This window comes from Anser cygnoides, chromosome 29, assembly GCF_040182565.1.
Source record: "Anser cygnoides isolate HZ-2024a breed goose chromosome 29, Taihu_goose_T2T_genome, whole genome shotgun sequence".
NCBI classification, from domain to species: domain Eukaryota; kingdom Metazoa; phylum Chordata; class Aves; order Anseriformes; family Anatidae; genus Anser; species Anser cygnoides.
Window position 1 is genome coordinate 3,597,646 of NC_089901.1, and position 22,168 is coordinate 3,619,813.

At 65.2% G+C, this 22,168-nt stretch overlaps 4 protein-coding genes and 1 long non-coding RNA gene across 9 annotated transcripts; 2 read left to right on the forward strand and 3 right to left on the reverse strand.

Annotated features, from left to right (window-relative positions):
* Positions 1–176: 176 nt before the first annotated feature.
* LOC136787534 (homeobox protein otx5-like) lies at positions 177–5,435 on the reverse strand. Of its 2 annotated transcripts, XM_066984845.1 has the most exons (4): positions 5,411–5,435; positions 3,204–3,358; positions 2,426–2,577; positions 177–1,957 (listed from the first exon to the last, which is right to left on the reverse strand). In XM_066984845.1, the coding sequence occupies exons 2-4, from the start codon at positions 3,298–3,300 to the stop codon at positions 1,334–1,336; spliced, it is 873 nt and encodes a 290-aa protein (XP_066840946.1). In that variant the 5' UTR covers positions 3,301–3,358; positions 5,411–5,435; the 3' UTR covers positions 177–1,333. The 2 variants fall into 2 exon arrangements, with proteins under 2 accessions (XP_066840946.1, XP_066840945.1); XM_066984844.1 differs by lacking the exon at positions 5,411–5,435 and having other exon boundaries at positions 3,204–4,793.
* A 2,778-nt stretch (positions 5,436–8,213) lies between these two features.
* On the reverse strand, positions 8,214–11,412 carry LOC125181795 (histone H3.3A). Of its 4 annotated transcripts, none has more exons than XM_066984637.1 (4): positions 11,260–11,412; positions 10,598–10,747; positions 9,873–10,026; positions 8,214–8,868 (listed from the first exon to the last, which is right to left on the reverse strand). In XM_066984637.1, the coding sequence occupies exons 2-4, from the start codon at positions 10,723–10,725 to the stop codon at positions 8,740–8,742; spliced, it is 411 nt and encodes a 136-aa protein (XP_066840738.1). In that variant the 5' UTR covers positions 10,726–10,747; positions 11,260–11,412; the 3' UTR covers positions 8,214–8,739. The 4 variants fall into 4 exon arrangements, with proteins under 4 accessions (XP_066840738.1, XP_066840739.1, XP_066840741.1 ...); XM_066984638.1 differs by having other exon boundaries at positions 11,256–11,412; XM_066984640.1 differs by having other exon boundaries at positions 10,598–10,744; positions 11,260–11,410.
* A 113-nt stretch (positions 11,413–11,525) lies between these two features.
* Positions 11,526–12,904, forward strand: LOC136787435 (uncharacterized). The gene is made up of 2 exons (XR_010826871.1): positions 11,526–12,172; positions 12,288–12,904. It is a non-coding gene; the product is annotated as an uncharacterized lncRNA (long non-coding RNA).
* SELENOW (selenoprotein W) lies at positions 12,513–15,917 on the reverse strand. Its single transcript, XM_066984641.1, has 6 exons — positions 15,684–15,917; positions 15,567–15,591; positions 15,420–15,473; positions 15,251–15,325; positions 13,143–13,261; positions 12,513–13,069 (listed from the first exon to the last, which is right to left on the reverse strand). Exons 1-5 carry the CDS (start codon positions 15,710–15,712, stop codon positions 13,187–13,189), a joined length of 258 nt encoding a protein of 85 aa, XP_066840742.1. The 5' UTR covers positions 15,713–15,917; the 3' UTR covers positions 12,513–13,069; positions 13,143–13,186.
* Positions 15,918–17,980: 2,063 nt separating this feature from the next.
* LOC125181482 (gap junction delta-2 protein-like) lies at positions 17,981–21,969 on the forward strand. The gene is made up of 2 exons (XM_066984636.1): positions 17,981–18,142; positions 20,695–21,969. Exons 1-2 carry the CDS (start codon positions 18,072–18,074, stop codon positions 21,503–21,505), a joined length of 882 nt encoding a protein of 293 aa, XP_066840737.1. The 5' UTR covers positions 17,981–18,071; the 3' UTR covers positions 21,506–21,969.
* The last annotated feature ends 199 nt before the right edge of the window (positions 21,970–22,168 follow it).

Below are 22,168 nucleotides of genomic sequence, written 5' to 3' on the forward strand. Positions count from 1 at the left end.
GTTTCAGGGATGCTCCGTGTTGCAAGGGTGCTCCATGTTGCAAGGATGCTGCACGTCTCAGGGATGCTCCTTGTTGCAAGGATGCTCCTTGTTGCAAGGTTTTTCCATCCTACGAGGATGCTCCGAGTTGCAAGGATGCTCCGAGTTGCAAGGATGCTCCGAGTTGCAAGGACGTCCCTTGCTATGAGGATGCTCCGAGTTGCAAGGATGCTCCGTGTTGCAAGGATACTCTGAGTTACAATGACGCTCCTTGTTGCAGGGATGCTCCTTGTTGCAAGGATGTCCCTTGCTACGAGGACACCCCGTGCTATGAGGATGCTCCGAGTTGCAAGGACGCTCTGTGTTGCAAGGGTGCTCCGTGTCGCAAAGACGCTCCATGCTGCAAGCTTGTTCCATGCTGCAAGGATACTCTGAGTTATGACGCTCCTTGTTGCAGGGATGCTCCCTGTTGCAGGGATGCTCCCTGTTGCAGGGATGCTCCTTGTTGCAGGGATGCTCCCTGTTGCAAGCTTGTCCCACGCCGTGGGGACGCCCCATGCCACGGGCGTGCTCCATGCTGCTGGGCTGGGCTGCGTTGCAAGGACGTCGCGGGCCGTGGGGCTGCTCCGTGCGGGGCTGCTCCATGCCTTGGGGTCGCTCCGTGCCGCGGGGATGGTCCCTAAAGGGATTCGTGCAGGAATTCTCCGTGCCCAGAGGACGCTCCGTGCCACGGGGTCGCTCCGTGCACGGCTGCTCTGCGCCACGGGGACGCTCTTGGCCTTCGGGATGCTCGGTGCCACGGGGACACCCGATGCCCAGGGGACACCCAAAGCCCAGGGGACGCTCTTGGCCGTGGGGATGGTCCATAAAGGGATTCTCCGTGCAGGAATTCTCCGTGCCATGGGGTCGCTCCGTGCCATGGGGTCACTCCGTGCCATGGGGTCACTCCGTGCCATGGGGTCACTCCGTGCCATGGGGTCACTCTTGGCCACGGGGACACCCAAAGTCCAGGGGCTGCTCCGTGCCATGGGGCTGCTCCGTGCCATGGGGTCGCTCTTGGCCATGGGGACACCCAAAGCCCAGGGGACACTCAATGCCATGGGGCTGCTCCGTGCCATGGGGCTGCTCCGTGCCATGGGGTCGCTCTTGGCCACGGGGACACCCAAAGCCCAGGGGCTGCTCCGTGCCATGGGGACGCTCCGTGCCATGGGGACGCTCCGTGCAGGACTGCTCCATTCCCAGGGGATTCTCCGTGCCCCGGCGCTGCTCCGTTCCCAGGGGACTCCCCGCGCCGCAGCCGTGCCCGGCACCCTCTGGGCCCCCTCGTGCGCCCGCGGCGGGGCCGGGCCCCCCCTCACAAGACCTGGAACTTCCAGGAGCTCTGGTCCTTGTAGTCCAGGCAGTCGGCGGCGTTGAAGTTGAGCTTCCAGGAGCCCGCCTGGTCCTTGTAGTCCAGGCAGTCGACGGCGCCGAAACCCAGCCCGGCGGCGCCGTAACCTTGCCCGGCCAAGCCGGCGGGCGAGGGGGCGAGGTGGGCGCCCATGGCGGGGGCGGCCAAGGGGCTCAGCGCCGCGCCGGGCGCCCCCAGCTGCGGGTGCATGGGCGAGAGGTAGGAGCTGCAGTCCAGGCCCCCGAAATAGGCGGCAGATCCGGCGTAGCCTTGCCCGTAGCCGCCGGCTTGGCCGTAGGAGCCGGGGAACGGCGCCGAGCGCGGCAGCCCCGGCGCGGCCGTGGTGGCCAAGGGGTCCGGCACGGGCGAGATGGAGGCCGGGCTCCAGATGGAGACGGTGGCGCCGGCGGCAGAGCTGGGGGTGCCGGCGGGGCCGGCGGGCGGGGGGCTGTAGGGCCCGGCCCCCCCGGCGTCGGCGGGCGCCTCGCGGGGCGGCGAGCTCTTCTTCTTGGCGGGCCGAGCCTTGGCCTGGCCGCTGCTCTGCTGCTGCTGCTGCCGGCACTTGGCGCGGCGGTTCTTGAACCACACCTGCGGGGAGGGAGGGAAGGTTGGTGGGGAAACTGAGGCAGGGGCGGCGGGCACGGCGTTGTCCCTTGCACGCCCCCCCGCTCCAGTGTGCTCGTCCCAGTGCGCGCGCCCTTGCACGGGTGTGCTGGGGGTCACGCAGCCCTGCGGTGCTCACGCTGCACAGGGTGCGTGCAGGGACCCTCCTCGTGCACACGTAGGTGCAAGCAGGACCCCTCCTTGCGCGCACGCGGGAGCATGACGCACCCCTCCCTCCTTGTGCACGCTCGGGTGCGTGAAGGACCCCTTCTTATGCACCCCGGGTGCATGCAGAACCCGTCCTCGTGCACACAGGTGTGTGCAGGACCCCCTCCCTCCTTGTGCACCCATGGGTGTAAGCAGGATCCCCCTTTATGCACACCCAGGAGCATGCAGGACCCCTCCTCGTGCACACGCATGAGGGTGCAGGACCCCCCCCCTCACCGGGCTCACCTGCACGCGGGACTCGGGCAGGTTGATCTTGAGGGCCACCTCCTCGCGCATGAAGATGTCGGGGTAGCGCGTCTTGGCGAAGAGCGCCTCCAGGATGTCCAGCTGCGCCCGCGTGAAGGTGGTGCGCTCGCGGCGCTGCTTCCGCGGCGTGGCTGCGGACGGGGGGGGGGGGTCAGGGACCCCCTGGTGAGCCCCCACCTCCCCCCCGAGCCGTTGCACGCTCCCAGCCCCTTCCCACCCAAGGGAAACCACGGGGCCAGGGAGAGGACCCCCCCCCCCCCATGCAAGCCCCTTGTGCGATACCCCCTGTGCAAGCACCCCTTGCAAAACAGCATGTGACCCCCCCACCCCCATGCAACCCCCTCGTGCAAAGCCCCTCGTGCAAAGGCTGCTGTGCAACCTCCTGTGCAAACCCTCTGTCCAATGCGCCCGTGCAAACCCTCCGTGCAACACCCCGCGTGCAGCCTCCTTGCACAAAACCCGCTGTGCAGCCCCCCTGTGCAAAACCTGCGTGCAACCCCCTGTGCAGTGCCCCTGTGCACCCCCCCGTACAAAACCCTGTGTGCAACCCCCCCCCGTGCAAGTCCTCTGTGCAAAACCCTTTGTGCAACCCCTTCGTGCAACCCCCCCCGTGCAAAACCCTGCATGCAACCCCCCTGTGCAATGCCCCTGTGCAACCCCTCTGTGCAAAACCCTTCGTGCGACCCTTTTGTGCAACCTCCCCCATGCAAAACCCCGCACGCCTCCCCCCCGAGGAAGCCCCCCCGCTGCTGCTCACCAGGGTAGCCCACGGCGGAGTGCAGCAGGTCCATGCCCGGCCCGGCCAGCGTGAGCCCGTTGACGGCGTAGTGGGGCTGCTTGATGTAGGACATCATGCTCCGGGCGGGCTCCCTCGCGCCGAGCCCGGGCGCTGCCGAGGCGAGCTGGGGCCAGCTGCCGGGGGGGGACACGGGGTCACGCACGGCACGGGGCAACGTGGCACGGGGCAGGATTGCACGGCACGGGGCAGCATGGCACGGGGCAAGGTAGCACAGCATGGTGCGGGATTGCAGGGCATGGGGCAAGGTAGCACGGCACAAGATTGCACGGCACAGAATTGCATGGTGCAGCACGGCACGGGGCAAGGTAGCGCGGCATGGTGCGGGATTGCAGGGCACGGGGCAGGATTGCATGGCACAAGATTGCACGGCGTGGTGCAGAATTGCATGTTGCAGCATGGCACGGTGCAAGGTAACGTGACATGGGGCGGGATTGCAGAGCACAGAGGAAGGTAGCACGGCACAAGATTGCACAGCACGGTGCAGAATTGCACGGTGCAGCATGGCACAGTGCAAGGTAGCACAGCACAAGATTGCATGGCGCAGAATTGCATGGTGCAGCATGGCACAGTGCAAGGTAGCACAACACAAGATTGCACGGCACGGTGCAGAATTGCATGGTGCAGCACGGCACGGGGCAAGGTAGCGCGGCACGGTGCAGGATTGCAGGGCACGGGGCAGGATTGCATGGCACAAGATTGCATGGCGTGGTGCAGAATTGCATGGTGCAGCATGGCACGGTGCAAGGTAACACAACATGGGGCAGGATTGCAGAGCACAGAGGAAGGTAGCACGGCACAAGATTGCACGGCACGGTGCAGAATTGCACGGTGCAGCATGGCACAGTGCAAGGTAGCACGGCACAAGATTGCACGGCGCAGAATTGCATGGTGCAGCACGGCACGGGGCAAGGTAGCGCGGCATGGTGCAGGATTGCAGGGCACGGGGCAGGATTGCATGGCACAAGATTGCACGGCGTGGTGCAGAATTGCATGTTGCAGCATGGCACGGGGCAAGGTAGCGTGGCACAAGATTGCACAGCGCAGTGCAGGATTGCACGGTGCAGCATGGCACGGTGCAGGATTGCAGGGCACGGGGCAAGGTAGCATGGCGCAAGATTGCACGGCACAAGATTGCACGGCGTGGTGCAGAGTTGCACGGTGCAGCACGGCGTGGTGCAAGGTAGCGCAACATGGGGCAGGATTGCAGAGCACAGAGCAAGGTAGCACAGCACAAGATTGCACGGCACGGTGCAGGATTGCACGGTGCAGCACGGCACGGTGCGGGATTGCAGGGCTTGGTGCAGCACAGCACGCTGCAGGGCTGCACGGTGCAGGATTGCGCGGCCCCCCCCCCCAGGCCCTGATCCCCTCCCCAAGGCAGGAGGTGGAACCGGCGGGGCTCGCCCCCAAGCCAGGGGACGTCACCCTGGGGGCCGGTGACAGCCCCGGTGGCCCCAGGGGACGTCTCCCTGCCGCCGGTGACAGCCCCGGTGGCTCGCCCCCGCTCCAGGGGACGTCACCCCAAGGCCAGCACCCCGTCCCCAGCATGAAGCCCCCCCTCCCGCCCCGCGTCCCGATCCCTCCTCAGGACCACCCGGAGCTTCCCCCACCACAAGTTGCCCCCACCCCGAGGTCCCCCCCCACCCCGAGGTGCCCCCCACCCCGAGGTGCCCCCCACCCCCCAAGTTTCTCCCACCCTAAGTTGCCCCCCCCACCCCAACGTGCCCCCACCACCCCAAGGTCCCCCCCACCCCGAATTACCCCCACACCGAAGTGCCCCCCACCCCAAGGTGCCCCCCCACACCACAAGGTACCCCCACCCCAAATTACCCTCACACCAAAGTGCCCCCCACCCCAAGGTGCCCTCACCCCAAGGCGCCCCCCACCCCAAGGCGCCCCCCATGCCATGTTACACCCACCCCAAGGCGCCCCCCACCCCAAGGCGCCCCCCAACCCCAAAGTCCCCCCCCCACCCCATATTACACCCACCCCAAAGTCCCCCAACCCAGATGCCCCCCCACCCCAAGGTGTCCCCCACCCCAAAGTGCCCCCCCCACCCCAAGCTGCCCCCCACCCCAAGCTGCCCCCCACCCCAAGCTGCCCCCCCACCCCAAGCTGCCCCCCACCCCAAGGTGCCCCCCCACCCCAAGGTGCCCCCCACCCACCTGCGGCGGGGCGGCGGCGGGGGCCCTGCTGGCGGCGGGGAAGGCGTCCCCGCGCCGGGGGGAGCTTTAAGTAGGGCCCGCCACCGGGCCCCCCCCCGTGCCCCCCCCCCGGGCCCGGCGCTAATCCCCGGGGGGGTGACATTGGCCCCCGGCGGGGCTAATCCCCCGCTGCCGGCAATTAACGGGGGGGGGGGCACCCAGCACCGCCCCCCCCCCAGGGTGGGGGTTTTGGGGTGCGCTCAGCGCCGGGGCCGACCTGCTGTGGTTAATTATTGCTGGTTAATTAATTATCGGGTGGGATGGGGGGGGGTCTTCTATGGGGGGGGGGTATAAGGAGCCCCCCCCCCACCCTAATTACACCGTGCTGAGGGTGCTCGTTAGGGCTAACGAAGGGGCTCGCGTTTTGGGGTCAGTCCTGCGGGATTTGGGAATGGGCCTGGGGGTCCCACGGGGGCTGGGGGGGGCATGGGGGGGGGGCATGGGGGGGGCATGGGGGGGGGGGCCCAAAATGTGCCCCCCCCCTTGGAGGGGCCCGGGGCTAATCCCAGGGGCAGCTGCGGTGTCGGAGCCGGGGACGGGGACACGCGGGGACAGGCGGGACCCCCGGGGGGGGCAGCGTTTGGGGGGGGCCCTGAGAACAGCACGGGGGGGGGAGCCCCGTTGTGCCCCCCCCCTCAGGGTCTTTGCTCAGCCCCCAGTCCCGGTGGAGAACCCAAATCCCAGTAAGCCCCCCCCAAATCCCAGTACAGCCCCCCCCAAAGCCTATCACAGCCCCCCCCCCAACATGGTGTGCCCCCCCCAGATCCCACTGTGGCCCCCCCAAATCCCAATGCAGCCCCCCCAAACCCCAGTAAGCCCCCCAAATCCCAGTACAACCCCCCCAAACCCCATTGCAGCCCCCCCAAATCCCAGTATAACCCCCCCAAATCCCAGTATAACCCCCCCAAATCCCAATGCAGCCCCCCCAAACCCCATCGCAGCCCCCCCCAACATGGTGTCCCCCCCCAGATCCCACTGTGGCCCCCCCCAAATCCCAGTGAACCCCCCCAAACCCCATTGCAGCCCCCCCCAAATCCCAGTACGGCCCCCCCAAATCCCATTGCAGCCCCCCCAAATCCCAGTATAACCCCCCCAAATCCCAATGCAGCCCCCCCAAATCCCAGTACAACCCCCCCAAACCCCATCACAGCCCCCCCCAACATGGTGTGCCCCCCCCCAAATCCCAGTGAACCCCCCCAAACCCCATTGCAGCCCCCCAAATCCCAGTACAACCCCCCCAAATCCCAATGCAGCCCCCCCAAATCCCAGTACAACCCCCCCAAATCCCAGTATAACCCCCCCAAATCCCAATGCAGCCCCCCCAAACCCCATTGCAGCCCCCCCAACATGGTGTCCCCCCCCAGATCCCACTGTGGCCCCCCCAAATCCCAATACAGCCCCCCAAACCCCATTGCAGCCCCCCCAAATCCCAGTATAACCCCCCCAAACCCCATTGCAGCCCCCCCAAATCCCAGTATAACCCCCCCAAATCCCAGTACAACCCCCCAAATCCCAGTATAACCCCCCCAAATCCCAATGCAGCCCCCCCAAACCCCATTGCAGCCCCCCCAAATCCCAGTATAACCCCCCCAAATCCCAATGCAGCCCCCCCAAACCCCATCGCAGCCCCCCCCAACATGGTGTCCCCCCCCAGATCCCACTGTGGCCCACCCCAAATCCCAGTGAACCCCCCAAACCCCATTGCAGCCCCCCCAAATCCCAGTACAACCCCCCCAAACCCCATCGCAGCCCCCCCCAAAATGTGATGTGCCCCCCCCCGTGCCCCCCCCAGCCCATGTGGGCGGCAGCCGGGGGGGGCAGCGCTGCGGCGGGGCTGATTAGTTTGTTTTTCAGACGGGCGGATTTGGGGCTGATTAACCCTAATCCTTCACCGGAGGGGGGGGCACGGGCGGCGCAGATGCGGCGGGGGCTGCCCGTGCCCCCCCCCTCCCCCTTCCCACCTGGGCACCCCAAAACTTTGGGGTTTGGGGGTCCCCATGCTCTGTCCTGGAGCAGGATGAACACCCCCCCGGTGTCCCCCCCCCCGTCCCCATCCCCCCCCTGTCCCCCCCCCAGCTATTTCGGAACCTTTAAGACTTTAATCCTGCCCCGCCAGAGGCCGAACCCCAAAAACGTCCGATTAGACCCCAAAAAATCGGGGGGGGGGGGGGGGAGGTCCCTTTGCCACCGCCGGGCCTCGTTAGGGCCAAGCCGCTTTCTTGGGGTCCCTGGGGGGCACCCCAAAACTGGGGGGGGGGGGGCAGGGGCAGCTCCGCCTGGGGGGGGGGGGTCGGGATCGCCTATTTTTAGGGAAAACCCCAATTAAGCCAATTTAGGCACCGATATTTATATAAGTGTTAAAAAAAACGCTTTTTTTTTTTTAAGATTTTCGATTTTTAAGCAGCGAACCCCAAAATCTCTGTTAAAGACGAGCCCCCCCCCCAAAAGGACGTGTCCCCCCGGGTTGTTTTTGGGGGAGGGGGGGGGCACGCCGTCCCCAGGTGCCACCCGGTCCCGGCGGCCCCGTAATCCCGCTTAGGGTGACTAACGCGGGGCCACCGCTAAAATTAACGCCGGGGTGTCAGCAGCAATCACGTCAGCGCCCCCCCCCACCCCGGGGGGGGGTAATCCGCACCCGAACCCCCCCCCCCCGAAAAGGGAAAGGGACAAAAACATCAAAGGGGCCCCCAAACCCTCCCCGTTTTGGTTTTTTTTGGGGGTTTCGTTGGGATTCGGCGAGGAAGGAAGGAGGAGAAGCGCTCGGTTAACATTTAGGGTTTTTTATTCATTCCGTCAGCCCCGCGGGGGGGGGGGGGGGGGGAGAGGGGGGGGAAATCGGGACGCGCGTTTGGGGACGGGGGGGGGGACAACACCGCGCCCCCCCCCCCCCCCCCTCGGGGGAACACGAAGTCACGGAGCCACCCCCGAAGCTCCCCGCCCAACCCTCCGTGAGTTTTGTGTACAAAACCGGGTATTTCAAAAACCTTCCCCCGCCCCCCCTCCCCCCCCCCCCCCCCAAAATTCTCTATATTTTTTGCAGCTCGGAGAGAAAAAAAAAAAAAAAAAGGGAAAGAAAAAGCGTACAAAAAAAAAAAAAAAAGGGAAAAAAAATCCAAAAGTCTCGTAAATCCCCCAAAAGTTTGCTCGGTGTGTGTGTGTGTGTGCGCGCGCGGTGTCGGTTTTCGCCTGCATGTCGTGACCGGGAGAGCTTCGAGAGGGGTTTTTGTTTGCGGGGGGGGCAGGAGAAGCCCCCCCCAGGACCCCCCCCCCCCCGAGTCCCTCCGGCGGCGCTAAGCCCGCTCGCCGCGGATGCGCCGCGCCAGCTGGATGTCCTTGGGCATGATGGTGACCCTCTTGGCGTGGATGGCGCAGAGGTTGGTGTCCTCGAAGAGCCCCACCAGGTACGCTTCGCTGGCCTCCTGCCGGGGGGGGGGGGCAAAAAAAGGGGGGGTTAATTGGGGTGGGGGGCACCGAAAGTCGCTGCTGAGCGGGGTTTCGGGGGGGTTGGGGGAGATGCCGTGGCCGGGGGGGGCGGGATTGGGGCAGCAGTAGGGACTGAAGATGTCAGGGCGAGGTGATGGTCCCCCCGCCCCGATATCGCCCCGATATTACCCCGATATCGCCCCGATATGACCCCGATATTATAACCCTAATATCACCCCGATATCACCCCAATACCGCCTCATTATTGCCCCAATACCGCCCCATTATTGCCCCGATATCACCCTGTTATCACCCTGATATCACCCTGTTATCACCCCGATATCGCCCTGACATCGCCCCAATATTAACACCCCAATATCATCCTGGTATCACCCCAATATCACCCTGATATCACCCCGATATCGCCCCGATATTATGACCCCAATATCACCCTGATATTATCGCCTCAATATCGCCCTGGTATTGCCCCAATATCACCCGGGTATTATCACCCCGATATCGCCCCGATATAGCCCCAATATCACCCCGATGTCGCCCTGATATTATCGCCCCAATATCGCCCTGATATTATCGCCCCAATATCGCCCTGGTATTGCCCCAATATCACCCAGGTATTATCACCCCGATATCATCGCCCCAATATCACCCCAATATTATCACCCCAATATTGCCCTGGTATCGCCCCAATATCACCCTGATATTATCGCCCCAATATCACCCTGGTATTACCCCAATATCACCCTGATATTATCGCCCCAATATCGCCCTGGTATTGCCCCAATATCACCCCGATATAATTGCCCCGATATCACCCCAATATTATCGCCCCAATATCGCCCTGGTATCACCTCAATATCACCCCGATATTATCACCCAATATTATTATCAATATCACCCCGATATTGCCCTGATATCGCCCCGATATTATTGCCCCAATATCACCCCGATATCGCCCCGATATCACCCCGATATCGCCCACCTGCAGCGCCCCGATGGCGGCGCTCTGGAAGCGCAGGTCGGTCTTGAAGTCCTGCGCGATCTCGCGCACCAGGCGCTGGAAGGGCAGCTTGCGGATCAGCAGCTCCGTCGACTTCTGGTACCGCCGGATCTCCCGCAGCGCCACGGTGCCCGGCCTGCAACAGGTTCCGTTTACACGGGAAAACCGGAGTCACACCGGATTCGCATCGGAGTCACGCCAGATTTGCACTGGATTCACACCAGAGTCACACCAGAATCACACCAGATTCTCATCGGACTCCCATTGGATTCGCACTGGAGTCACGCCAGATTTGCACCAAAGTCACACCGTAGTCACACCGGATTCGCGCCAAATTCATACTGGAGCCACACCAGATTCACCGGATTCGCACCGGAGTCACTCCCTTTCTGCCCCACATCCCCTCCCCTTCAGCCTGGTTCACAGAACCTAACCTTTATCGACTCCTTATGACACAAGCTATCAGAAGGGACCAAATTTGGGTTAAAATAATAAAAATATAGCACATTACTGACAGGAACCGATGCCGCCAACACTCCCAGATATAAAAATACCAAAACCACAAGATTTTTTCCTCTTTTTAGTGGTGTTCCTTCCACACGAGGCCCAAAACTCCCGAGCACGACACGCTCCGGAGGTGGCAGCGGGCTCCTGGGGGCGGGATCGGTGGTGTTTTTGGGGTGTTTTGTGTGTTTTTTTGAGGTTACCTATAGCGGTGGGGCTTCTTCACGCCCCCCGTGGACGGCGCGCTCTTCCGGGCCGCCTTGGTGGCCAGCTGCTTGCGCGGCGCCTTGCCGCCCGTGGACTTGCGGGCCGTCTGCTTGGTGCGGGCCATGCCGGGAGCTCGCTAGGGGCTGCTGAGGAGGAGAAGGAACCGGTGTGCCCCGGGGAACGGCCCCGGCAACGGCCCCGCCGCCACGAGGGCCCCGCCGCCATGTCTACCCCGGCCTCCCCGTCGGCTCGGCGCTCGGACTACAACCCCCAGAAGCCCCCGCGCCGCGGCTGCGCCCCGATTGGCCGCGCGGAGCCATGTGCCCCCAGACCAGCCCCTTCCTGATTGGCTGCCGCCGCGAGGCCAATCGGTTCGCAAACCTCCCGCAGCGGGGCCGCACCGCCCCATCTCCCCTCTGACGGACGCGCCTCGCAGCCAATCCCCTCGCGGCTCGCCGCGGGGCTCCGCGGCCAATCAACGCCGCCGCCCCCCGCCGCCAATCAGCGAGCGGCGACACACGGAAGGCGGGACTTGGGGGCAGCGTCTCCTCAGGCGACCTCGGCGCCGAGCCGCCCCCCCCGGCCGCCGCCGCCCCCCCCCCCCGCCGCGGCCACCGGGGACCGGCCCCGGCGCCGCTCCCCCGCCGCCTTTACCTACGTGCGTGGCTGGCGGCGGCCGCTGGAGCCGTTGGGAGTCCCGCGGCGGCGCTGGGGCTGCGCTCGCTCCCTTCCCGCCTTTCCCGCCAGCCCTGACAGAAAATGGCGGGCTCCCGGCGGGGCTCCTTACCCGGCATGCACCGCGCCGGGGGGGACGGGGGGAGGGGGGAGGGAGGTCGGCTGAGGTGATGGCGGCCCGGCGCCATCTTGCGACCCGCCGCGGGGCCGCCCCGGGGCCGCCCCGAGCCCTCCCGGAGCCTCTGCCCGGTGTCAGAACCGGCGTGAAACGGCCTCAGGGCTCGGTGGGAACCCCGGGGCAGCGCCGCGGAGGGGTTGTAGCGGCCGGTGACCCTCCCAGGAGCTGCCCCGAGGCATGGCGGTGCCCAAGTCACGTCACCTCAGCTGGCGCCGCCGCCTCTCTCCCCACCCAAGGGGGTTACGTGCGCCGTGGTTGTGTCTCCCACACCCACCTCTCCCACGACACCACGAATGTTCCCAAACATGTTGAAACCACACCGATTTTCGGTGCCCTGCGGCCAGCCACGTCACCGCCCTGAGTCACCTCCGCGGGACGAGCCAAAGGGAGCACCAGGGCCCTCCCAGCACCCCCTGAATCCACCCCGAAATTGCTCTTTTTCCATACACACTAACTTTTTTTTTTCCATACACATTTTCCTTACACATTAACGTTTAACAACGCCAGCCCCCCTCCCCATCACTCACTCAGTGAGGGATGGCAGTGGGTACGATGAGCCGCAGGGGCTCGCAGCGACGGCGGCTGACGCAGAGCAGCAGCATTAATCCCGTTTTTAATTAAGAAGCCCAGCACAAGCGCTGTCCAGCCGCCTGCTCCTCCACAGACACAAACTTCAAGCACCACCACGGGGGAAAGCAGGAGGACGAGACACTGACACGTAAATCTGCGCCTGTTTGCTTGCTGTTGTCACCAGAGGGCACGCGTCCACCGCGGAGAAGCCCGGGTACAACTAACGCAGAGGTTTCCCAATTTTCTTGTTTTTTTTTTTTAAGGTGCAAACAGAAAAGGAGGGGAAAGGTTCGCTAACGAGGCTGGGAATGAGCCCTGCTGGCTGCAGAACGCCGCTGAGCGGAGAGGATGGCCAAGCAGATCCCCGTGTCCAAAGCGGTGACAAATCCCCCCCAGTCCCGGGCTCCGCCGCCCTGCTCGCGGCGGTTCTCCTGCCTGGAGAGACGCCAAGCCGAGAGCAAAAACCCCAGCGACCGCAAGACCCAGCGCAAAGTTTCCACGGCTTTTATTGAGAAACGGCCCCAAACAGTGACGCACTTACAGAAGGCAACCGGGACGGCAGGGCAGAAGCTCTCCGCCGAGCTGCTGCTGGGCAGAGGGGGAAAAAAAGTGAAATTAGTGTTATTTTGGGCAAGCCCTGAGAATCGCGTGTCTCATACCTCATTAAACCCAAGCCAGAAGCGCTGCCCGCTGAATAATTCCTGAATGTGGAGCCTTATTTCCTTACGTTTCAACCCAGCAGGCTCGGCAGAAGCTTTCTGTGCGAGTTAGCGGCGCGTGCAAAGGCGGAATCGCTCACCCCAGCACGCTGAAGTGAGAGCGACCGCCTCGACGGCGAACAAAACCGGCGTGGAGGAAAACACCAAACCAAAAAAATAATTAATCAAAAGAAAACAGGCTGGGGTGCGAAGCTCGACGACCGCCCGCCTCCCTCCGGCCGGCATCCTGCGCGCGGGGTCTGGAAACCACCCGGTGTCCGCGGACGTTTCGGCGGCTCCCGTCATGGAGCGCTCGGCCGACCCGAGCGAGGCAGGCGCTCGTGGTGCTTTGGGGGGGGGCAACAGGGTCAGCGTGGCTTCGATGCCAAGCCCGCCACGCCGGCCCCGTGCCGAAATTACCTTCGCTAGGCCGGTAAAGGCAGCAGCGGGGCGTCCGTTGATGCCTACGGCAAGGAGGCCTTGATGGCGGCTACGATCTTCTGCAGCTTGGCATCGCTATCGACAAAGCCGTCGCCGTTCTGGCGGAGGAAAGAGACGGGGGAGGGTGCCCCGAGGGAAAACGTTGGGTTTTGGAGGTGCCCCGAGGGAAAATGGTGGGGTTTGGGGGTGCCCGGAGGGAAAATGGTGGGGTTTGGGGGTGCCCCGAGGGAAAACGTTGGGTTTTGGTGGTGCCCCGAGGGAAAACGGTGGGGTTTGGGGGTGCCCCGAGGGAAAATGGTGGGGTTTGGGGGTGCCCCGAGGGAAAACGGTGGGGTTTGGGGGTGCCCCGAGGGAAAACGGTGGGGTTTGGGGGTGCCCCGAGGGAAAACGGTGGGGTTTGGGGGTGCCCCGAGGGAAAACGGTGGGGTTTGGGGGTGCCCCGAGGGAAAACGTTGGGGTTTGGGGGTGCCCCGAGGGAAAACGGTGGGGTTTGGGGGTGCCCCGAGGGAAAACGGTGGGGTTTGGGGGTGCCCCGAGGGAAAACGGTGGGGTTTGGGGGTGCCCGGAGGGAAAACGTTGGGTTTTGGGGGTGCCCGGAGGGAAAACGGTGGGTTTTGGAGGTGCCCCGAGGGAAAACGTTGGGGTTTGGGGGTGCCCCGAGGGAAAACGTTGGGGTTTGGAGGTGCCCCGAGGGAAAACGTTGGGGTTTGGAGGTGCCCCGAGGGAAAATGGTGGGGTTTGGGGGTGCCCCGAGGGAAAACGACATGTTTTGGGGGTGCCCCGAGGGGGAACGGCGGGTTTTGGGGGTGCCCCGAGGGGGAACGGCGGGTTTTGGGGGTGCCCCGAGGGAAAACGTTGGGGTTTGGGGGTGCCCCGAGGGAAAACGTTGGGGTTTGGGGGTGCCCCGAGGGAAAACGTTGGGGTTTGGGGGTGCCCCAAGGGAAAACGTTGGGGTTTGGGGGTGCCCCAAGGGAAAACGTTGGGGTTTGGCGGTGCCCCAAGGGAAAACGTTGGGGTTTGGCGGTGCCCCGAGGGAAAATGGTGGGGTTTGGGGGTGCCCCGAGGGAAAACGTTGGGTTTTGGAGGTGCCCCGAGGGAAAACGTTGGGTTTTGGGGGTGCCCGGAGGGAAAACATTGGGTTTTGGGGGTGCCCGGAGGGAAAATGGTGGGGTTTGGGGGTGCCCCGAGGGAAAACGGTGGGGTTTGGGGGTGCCCCGAGGGAAAACGGTGGGGTTTGGGGGTGCCCCGAGGGAAAACGGTGGGGTTTGGGGGTGCCCGGAGGGAAAACGACAGGTTTTGGGGGTGCCCGGAGGGAAAATGGTGGGGTTTGGGGGTGCCCCGAGGGAAAACGTTGGATTTTGGGGGTGCCCAGAGGGAAAACGTTGGGTTTTGGGGGTGCCCGGAGGGAAAACGTTGGGTTTTGGGGGTGCCCCGAGGGAAAACGTTGGGTTTTGGGGGTGCCCCGAGGGAAAACGTTGGGTTTTGGGGGTGCCCCGAGGGAAAATGGTGGGGTTTGGGGGTGCCCCGAGGGAAAATGGTGGGGTTTGGGGGTGCCCCGAGGGGGAACGGCGGGTTTTGGAGGTGCCCCGAGGGAAAATGGTGGGGTTTGGGGGTGCCCAGAGGGAAAACGGCGGGTTTTGGGGGTGCCCAGAGCGAAAATGGTGCATTTAGTGGTGTCTGGATGAAAAGCAGCACGCTTTGAGGGTGTGCAGCTAAAAAACAGCAAGTTTGAGGGGCACACGGAGAGAAAACAGCGTATTTTGGGGACACTCCGATAGAAAACAGCGTGTTTTGGGGGCACTCGGATAGAAAACAGCACCTTTTCTTTTTTTTTTTTTAAGGGTGCTGGGAAGGAAAGTGGGACGTTTTGGGGATTTTTGGACAGAAAATAGTGAATTTAAGGGTGCTGGGAAGGCGAGCGGCATGTTGGAGCCCTCTCCTTCCCCCCCCAAAAAAATTACAGAAATCCCCTCGGGACAAGCAGGAAGCGAAGAAACCCCCCCCAGAACCCCCCCGTGGAGCCTGGGGAGGGTCTCGGGGCGCCCCCCCCGCGTGTCCCCCCCCCCCCGCCATCGTCGCCCCCGCACCTTCTTGGAGTGCACCAGGCGGCCGGCCACCGTCACCTCGAACCATCCCGTCACCTCCGGCGTTCCCTGGCCGCTCTGCGGGCACGCACCGGGGGGTCCGGGGGAGTCACCGGGGGTCCGGGGGGGGGTCATCAGGGGGTGTGGACCCCCCCCCAAAATAAAAACTCACCATGTCCAGCGCGCCGGGGAAGCGTGCCTCCAGCTCCTTCCTGAGCCGCTCATACTGCGAAGCCAAGCGCGGCCGTCACCGCCCGGCGCCCGCAGGCCGCAGGCGGCCACGGGCATTTTGGGGGAAAAAACGGGGAAATCGGCTCACCTTGGGTCTGTAGCCTCAGGCCCCGCTGCAAGGGAGAGCGGGGGGCATTGGGGTGAGCCGGGGGGGGGGGGGTGGGGGCTCAGCACCCCAATCCCCCCCCCCTTGAAGGGGCCTTACCAGTAGAGCACGGAGACGCGCAGCGGCATGGCGGCGGTGGCAGCAGTGGCAGCAGTGACACCAGTGACAGCAGTGGCTGCAGTGACACCAGTGGCTGCAGTGACAGCAGTGGCCCAAGTGACACCAGTGGCACCAGTGGCACCAGGGACACCAGTCGTAGCGCTGAGAGCCGTGGCACTGGTGGCACTGGTGACGGCGATGGCGGCGGCTGCGCGCCGGGGCCCAGCACCGCCCCCCGCGCCGGGGCTCCCCGCAGCTGGGGTGAAAAACGGCGAAAACGGGCAAAATGGTTAACGGGGGGGGTTGGGGGTGTGTGTGTGTGTGCACAGCCCCCCCTCCGAACGCACCCTGAGGGGCGCGGGGGGGGCGCCAGGGGGGTTTTGTAGGCCGGGGGGGCGTTTGCATATTAATGAGACCATTTGCATATTAATGAGCTCAATTTGCATATCAATGAGCTCCGTTTGCAGCCCAATGAGCTGCACTTGGGGAGGGGGGCGGGGGCTGGGGGCTCCTGCACGGCTGCTTCACGCCAGTCCTCCCAGTGCAGCCCCCCCAGTTCACCCAGTTCGCGGCACCAGTGCACCCAGTGCACCCCCCCGCAGTGCACCAGTTCACACAGTTCAGAGCACCAGTACACCCAGCGCATTGCGCCTTTCCCCCAGTGCACCCAGTTTGCAGCACCAGTACACCCAGCGCATTGCGCCTTTCCACCAGTGCACCCAGTTTGCAGCACCAGTACACCCAGCGCATTGCGCCTTTCCCCCAGTGCACCCAGTTTGCAGCACCAGTACACCCAGCGCATTGCGCCTTTCCACCAGTGCACCCAGTTTGCAGCACCAGTACACCCAGGGCATTGCGCCTTTCCACCAGTACACCCAGTTTGCAGCACCAGTACACCCAGCGCATTGCGCCTCTCCACCAGTACACCCAGTTTGCAGCACCAGTACACCCAGCGCATTGCGCCTTTCCACCAGTGCACCCAGTACATTGCCCCAGTGCACCCAGGGCGTTCCCCCAGTGCACCCAGTTCACAGCACTAGCGCACCCAGTTTGCAGCACCAGTGCACCCAGTGAATCCCCCAGCGCACCCAGTTCACAGCACCAGTGCACCCAGTGCTCCCAGTGCACCCAGTACATTCCACCAGTGCACCCAGTACATTGCCCCAGTGCACCCAGGGCGTTCCCCCAGTGCACCCAGTTCACAGCACTAGCGCACCCAGTTTGCAGCACCAGTGCACCCAGTGCATCCCCCAGCACACCCAGTTCGCAGCACCAGTGCACCCAGTGCTCCCAGTACATTACACCAGTGCACCCAGTACATTGCACCAGTGCACCAGTGCACCCAGTTCACAGCACTAGCGCACCCAGTTTGCAGCACCAGTGCACCCAGTGCATCTCCCAGTGCACCCAGTGCATCCCCCAGCGCACCCAGTTCGCAGCACCAGTGCACCCAGTGCTCCCAGTACATTCCACCAGTGCACCCAGTACATTCCACCAGTGCACCAGTGCACCCAGTTCACAGCACTAGCGCACCCAGTTTGCAGCACCAGTGCACCCAGTGCATCTCCCAGTGCACCCAGTGCATCCCCCAGCACACGCAGTTCGCAGCACCAGTGCTCCCAGTGCACCCAGCTTGCAGCACCAGTGCACCCCCCCAGCGCTCCCAGTACACCCAGTGCATTACACCAGTGCACCCAGTGCTCCCAGTGCACCCAGTACATTACACCAGCGCTCCCAGTTCACCCCCCAGTGCTCCCAGTTCGCACCACCAGTGCTCCCAGTGCTCCCAGCTCGCAGCACCAGTGCACCCCCCCAGCGCTCCCAGTACACCCAGTGCATTACACCTGTGCACCCAGTGCTCCCAGTGCACCCAGTACATTCCACCAGCGCACCCAGTGCACCCCCCAGTGCTCCCAGCTCGCATCACCAGTGCTCCCAGTGCTCCCAGCTCGCAGCACCAGTGCACCCCCCCAGTGCTCCCAGTACACCCAGTGCTCCCAGTGCACCCCCCCAGCGCTCCCAGTACACCCAGTGCACCCCCCAGTGCTCCCAGCTCGCATCACCAGTGCTCCCAGTGCTCCCAGCTCGCAGCACCAGCGCACCCCCCAGCGCTCCCAGTACACCCAGCGCACCCCCCCAGTGCTCCCAGCGCTCCCAGCTCGCAGCACCAACGCGCCTCCCCCCTCCCCCCCCCCGGTACCGGCGGCGCGCCGCGCGCTCCCGTGGCTCCGCGGGGCCGCGCCCGGCTCGGGGCCGCGCTCGGCGCTCCCGGGCGGCGGCGGCGGCGATGGGGCCGCGGCGCTGAGCGCGGGGGGGGCCCGGTGGGGCCGGGGGGGGGGGGGGCGGGAGGGGGGGGGGCCCGGCCCGGCGCCCCCCGCTGCCGGCGCGATGGGCGAATGGACCATCCTGGAGCGGCTGCTGGAGGCGGCGGTGCAGCAGCACTCCACCATGATCGGCAGGTGAGAGCCCCCCCGGGACCCCCCCCCCCCCACCGGGGCCGGGACCCCCCCCCCGGATCGGGACCTTCCCCCCCCGGAGCGGGACCCCCACCCTCTTTGGGTAGGGACCCCCCTCCCCCCAGGATCGGGCCCCCCACCCTGGAACTGGGACCCCCCCCCAAGGGCCGGGACCCCCCCCCCCCAAAAGGACCGGGATCTCCCCCCCCCAGGATCAGGACCCCCACCCTGAGACTGGGACCACCCCAAGGACCTGGACCCCCCCCCCCGCAAGGACAGGGACACCCCCCTCTTTGGACAGGGACCCCCCCCCCAGGATTGGGACACCCCCCTGGAACTGGGACCCCCCCCAGGATCAGGACCCCCCACCCTAGAACCGGGACCCCCCTCCCCAAGGACCGGGACCCCCCCCAAGGACTGCCCCCCCCCCAAGGACCGGGACCCCCACCCTCTTTGGACAGGGACCCCCCCCTAGAACTGGGACCCCTGCCCCCAAGGACCAGGACCCCCCCCAGGGACTGCCCCCCCCCCAAGGACCAGGACCCCCACCCTCTTTGGACAGGGACCCCCCCCAGAATTGCCCCCCCCCCCCTTTAGACCAGACCCCCCTGCTCCTCCGGCCCCCCTGTTCCCCCCCCCAGCACGGGGAGGGGGCTGGATGGGACCCCCTGTCCCAGGGGTGGGGTGGGGGTGGGGGGGAAGCATCCCAAACATCCCCCCCCCCCCCCCAAAATATCCCCCCCCAGCCCCGCTTTGCCCCCCATGGGGCGGTGACACCGGGTCCCCAGGGGGTGACACGGCAGGGCTTTGGGCTGGGGGGGGGCAGGGACCCCCACAGGGCACCCCCCCCCCCCCATTGTCACCCTCCCCACTGTGCCCCCCCATTGTGTCCGTCCCCCCCCCCGTCACCCTCCTGTCACCTCCCCGCCGGCACCGAGGGCGCGCAGGGTGATGCGGGGACAGGGGCAGCACCCAGGGGTGCAGGGGGGGGGGTCACCGGGGGGGGGGGGTGGCAGGGCTGGGGGGGACCCCGGGGGCTGGGGGGGGGGGGGGCAGAGGGTGGGTACGAGGTGGGGGGAGGGTGCACGGGTGGGGGGGTGGCACACGTGTCCCCATGGCACACACGTGTCCTGGTGGCACCTGCGTGTGTGGGTGGCACACGCGTCCTGGTGGAACACACGCGTCCCGGTGGCACACACACACACGTGTCCTGGTGGCACACACGCGTCCCGGTGGCACACACATGTCCTGGTGGCACACACGTGTCCCGGTGGCACACACATGTGTCCTGGTGGCACACACGCATGCAGGTCACACACATGGGGCACAGACATGTCCTGGTGGCACACACGTGTCCGGGTGGCACACACACATCTGGGTGGCACACACGCATGTCCTGGTGGCACACACGTGTCCTGCTGGCACACACGCATGCAGCTCTCACACACGTGGCACACACATGTCCAGGTGGCACACCCGCGTCCCGGTGGCACACACATATGCAGGTCACACACACGTGTCCCAGTGGCACGTACGTGTCCGGTGACACATACCTGTCTGGGTGGCACGCACACATGTCCGGGTGGCACATACATGTCTGGGTGGCACACACACGTATCCTAGTGGCACACGCTTACCGTTGTGACACAGACATGTCCGGGTGGCACACACGTATCCCAGTGGCACACACGTGTCCTAGTGGCACACACACATGTCCCAGTGCCACATACATGTCTGGGTGGTGCACATGCATACCCCTGTGGCACAGACATGTCCGGGTGGCACACACGTGTCCCGGTGGCACAGACATGTCTGGGTGTCACACACACATCCCAGTGGCACACACACGTCCTGGTGGCACACACACGTGTCCCAGTGCCACATACATGTCTGGGTGGTACACACACAGACGTGGCCGGGTGGCACACATGTATCCCAGTGGCACACACGTGTCCCAGTGGCACATACATGTCCAGGTGGCACACACGTATCCCAGTGGCACACACGTGTCCCGGTGGCACATACATGTCCAGGTGGCACACACACGTGTCCCAGTGGGGCAGACATGTCCGGGTGGCACGCACACATCCCGGTGGCACACACGTGTTCCGGTGGCACAGACATGTCCAGCTGGCACACATGTATCCCAGTGGCACACACGTGTAGCCTGGTGGCACATACCTGTCTGGGTGGCGCACACACGTGTCCCTGTGGCACAGATGTGTCCGGGTGGCACACATGTATCCCAGTGGCACACACATGTCCTGGTGGCACATGTCCAGGTGGCACACACGTGTCCCAGTGGCACATACATGTCCAGGTGGCGCACACATGTGTCCCAGTGGCACACACATGTCCTGGTGGCACATACCTGTCTGGGTGGCACACACACGTGTCCTGGTGGCACAGACACGTCCGGGTGGCACACACACTTCCTGGTGGCGCACACACATCCCGGTGGCACCCGCGCGTATCCCGGCGGCACCCGCGCGCCCCCGTGGCACCCGCGTGCCGCCCCCCGTGCCCCCTCCTCTTCCCCCCCCAACCCCGGGCAGGATCCTGCTGACGGTGGTGGTGATCTTCCGCATCCTGATCGTGGCCATCGTGGGCGAGACGGTGTACGAGGACGAGCAGACCATGTTCACGTGCAACACGCTGCAGCCCGGCTGCAACCAGGCGTGCTACGACAAGGCCTTCCCCATCTCCCACATCCGCTACTGGGTCTTCCAGATCATCCTGGTGTGCACGCCCAGCCTCTGCTTCATCACCTACTCCGTGCACCAGGCGGCCAAGCAGCGCGAGCGCCGCTACTCCTTCCTCCACCCGCTGCTGGAGCGCGACGCGCGCCGCCCCAAGCCCCTTGGCGGGCCCCCGGCGCCCGGCGCCGCCAAGGACGACGCCGAGGACGCCAAGGAGGCGCCGAGCGCGGCGGCCCCGCGGCCGCCGTCGCGGGGCTCCAAGGTGCGGCGGCAGGAGGGCATCTCGCGCTTCTACGTCATCCAGGTGGTGTTCCGCAACGCGCTGGAGATCGGCTTCCTGGCCGGGCAGTATTTCCTCTACGGCTTCCGCGTGCCGGCCATCTTCGAGTGCGACCGCTACCCCTGCGTCAAGGAGGTGGAGTGCTACGTCTCGCGGCCCACCGAGAAGACCGTCTTCCTCGCCTTCATGTTCGCCGTCAGCGGCGTCTGCGTCCTGCTCAACCTGGCCGAGCTCAACCACCTGGGCTGGCGCAAGGTGCGGGCGGCCGTGCGGGGGGCGCAGGCGCGGCGCAAGTCCCTCGGGGAGCCCCGCAAAAAGGACGCGGCCCCCCCGGCCCCCGCGGCCCCCCTGGGGCGGACGCAGTCCAGCGAGTCGGCCTACGTCTGAGCGTGAGCCCCGGCCCCCCCCGGGCCCAAAAAAAGGATTTTGGGGGGTGCTGCAAGGGCGGGCGGGCTCCCGCTCCTTCCCCCCCCCCCAGGATTTGGGGGTTTCGGCAACCTCCTCCATGACCCCCCCCAAGGATTTGGGGGTTTCGGCAGCCTCCTCTTCCCCCCCCCCAAGGATTTGGGGGTTTCGGCGGCCTCCTCCTTCCCCCCCCCCAAGGATTTGGGGGTTTCGGCAGCCTCCTGCCGGCGTGGTGCAAGCGGGGAGTGGGGGGGACCCCACGACCTGCGCTCTTGGGGGAGGTAAATATAAGTTTTTTTGGGGGGAATTTGGGATCTGGGGGGGGGGAATTCAGGGTTTTGGGGAGCAATTTGGGGTTTTGGGGGGGAATTTGGAGTCTGGGAGGCAGAATTTGGGGTCTGGGGAGGAAAAACTGGGGTTTGGGGGGCAAAACGGGCTTTATTTATTTGCGGAGGGGATGAGGGGGGGTGCAAATAAATGGGAGGTGGCTCCCAACCTCACGCTGTGCTCTCGGGGGCGACGCACGGTGCCCCCCCCGCGGCCCCCAGCCCCACTTCTGCCCCCTGCACCCCCCCCCCCAGGGGCAGCAGCGCACGCGTGCCCCCCCCGGCGCTGGGATTTGCGTTCGTTAATCCGCTCGCTAAT

Bases quoted from the DNA above. Each gene is read 5' to 3' on its own strand.
- LOC125181482 (XM_066984636.1), top strand. From the start codon at position 18,072: ATGGGCGAATGGACCATCCTGGAGCGGCTGCTGGAGGCGGCGGTGCAG. The intron at 18,143-20,694 runs GTGAGAGCCCCC...AACCCCGGGCAG, and splicing joins CACTCCACCATGATCGGCAG to GATCCTGCTGACGGTGGTGG.
- LOC136787534 (XM_066984844.1), bottom strand. From the start codon at position 4,437: ATGTTGCGCTACCTTGCACCACGCCGTGCTGCACCGTGCAACTCTGCA. The intron at 2,578-3,203 runs GTGAGCAGCAGC...CCCCGTCCGCAG, and splicing joins CTCCGCCGTGGGCTACCCTG to CCACGCCGCGGAAGCAGCGC. The intron at 1,958-2,425 runs GTGAGCCCGGTG...CCCTCCCCGCAG, and splicing joins TGCCCGAGTCCCGCGTGCAG to GTGTGGTTCAAGAACCGCCG.
- LOC125181795 (XM_066984637.1), bottom strand. From the start codon at position 10,725: ATGGCCCGCACCAAGCAGACGGCCCGCAAGTCCACGGGCGGCAAGGCG. The intron at 10,027-10,597 runs GTAACCTCAAAA...AACCTGTTGCAG, and splicing joins AAGAAGCCCCACCGCTATAG to GCCGGGCACCGTGGCGCTGC. The intron at 8,869-9,872 runs GTGGGCGATATC...CCCCCCCGGCAG, and splicing joins CCGCCATCGGGGCGCTGCAG to GAGGCCAGCGAAGCGTACCT.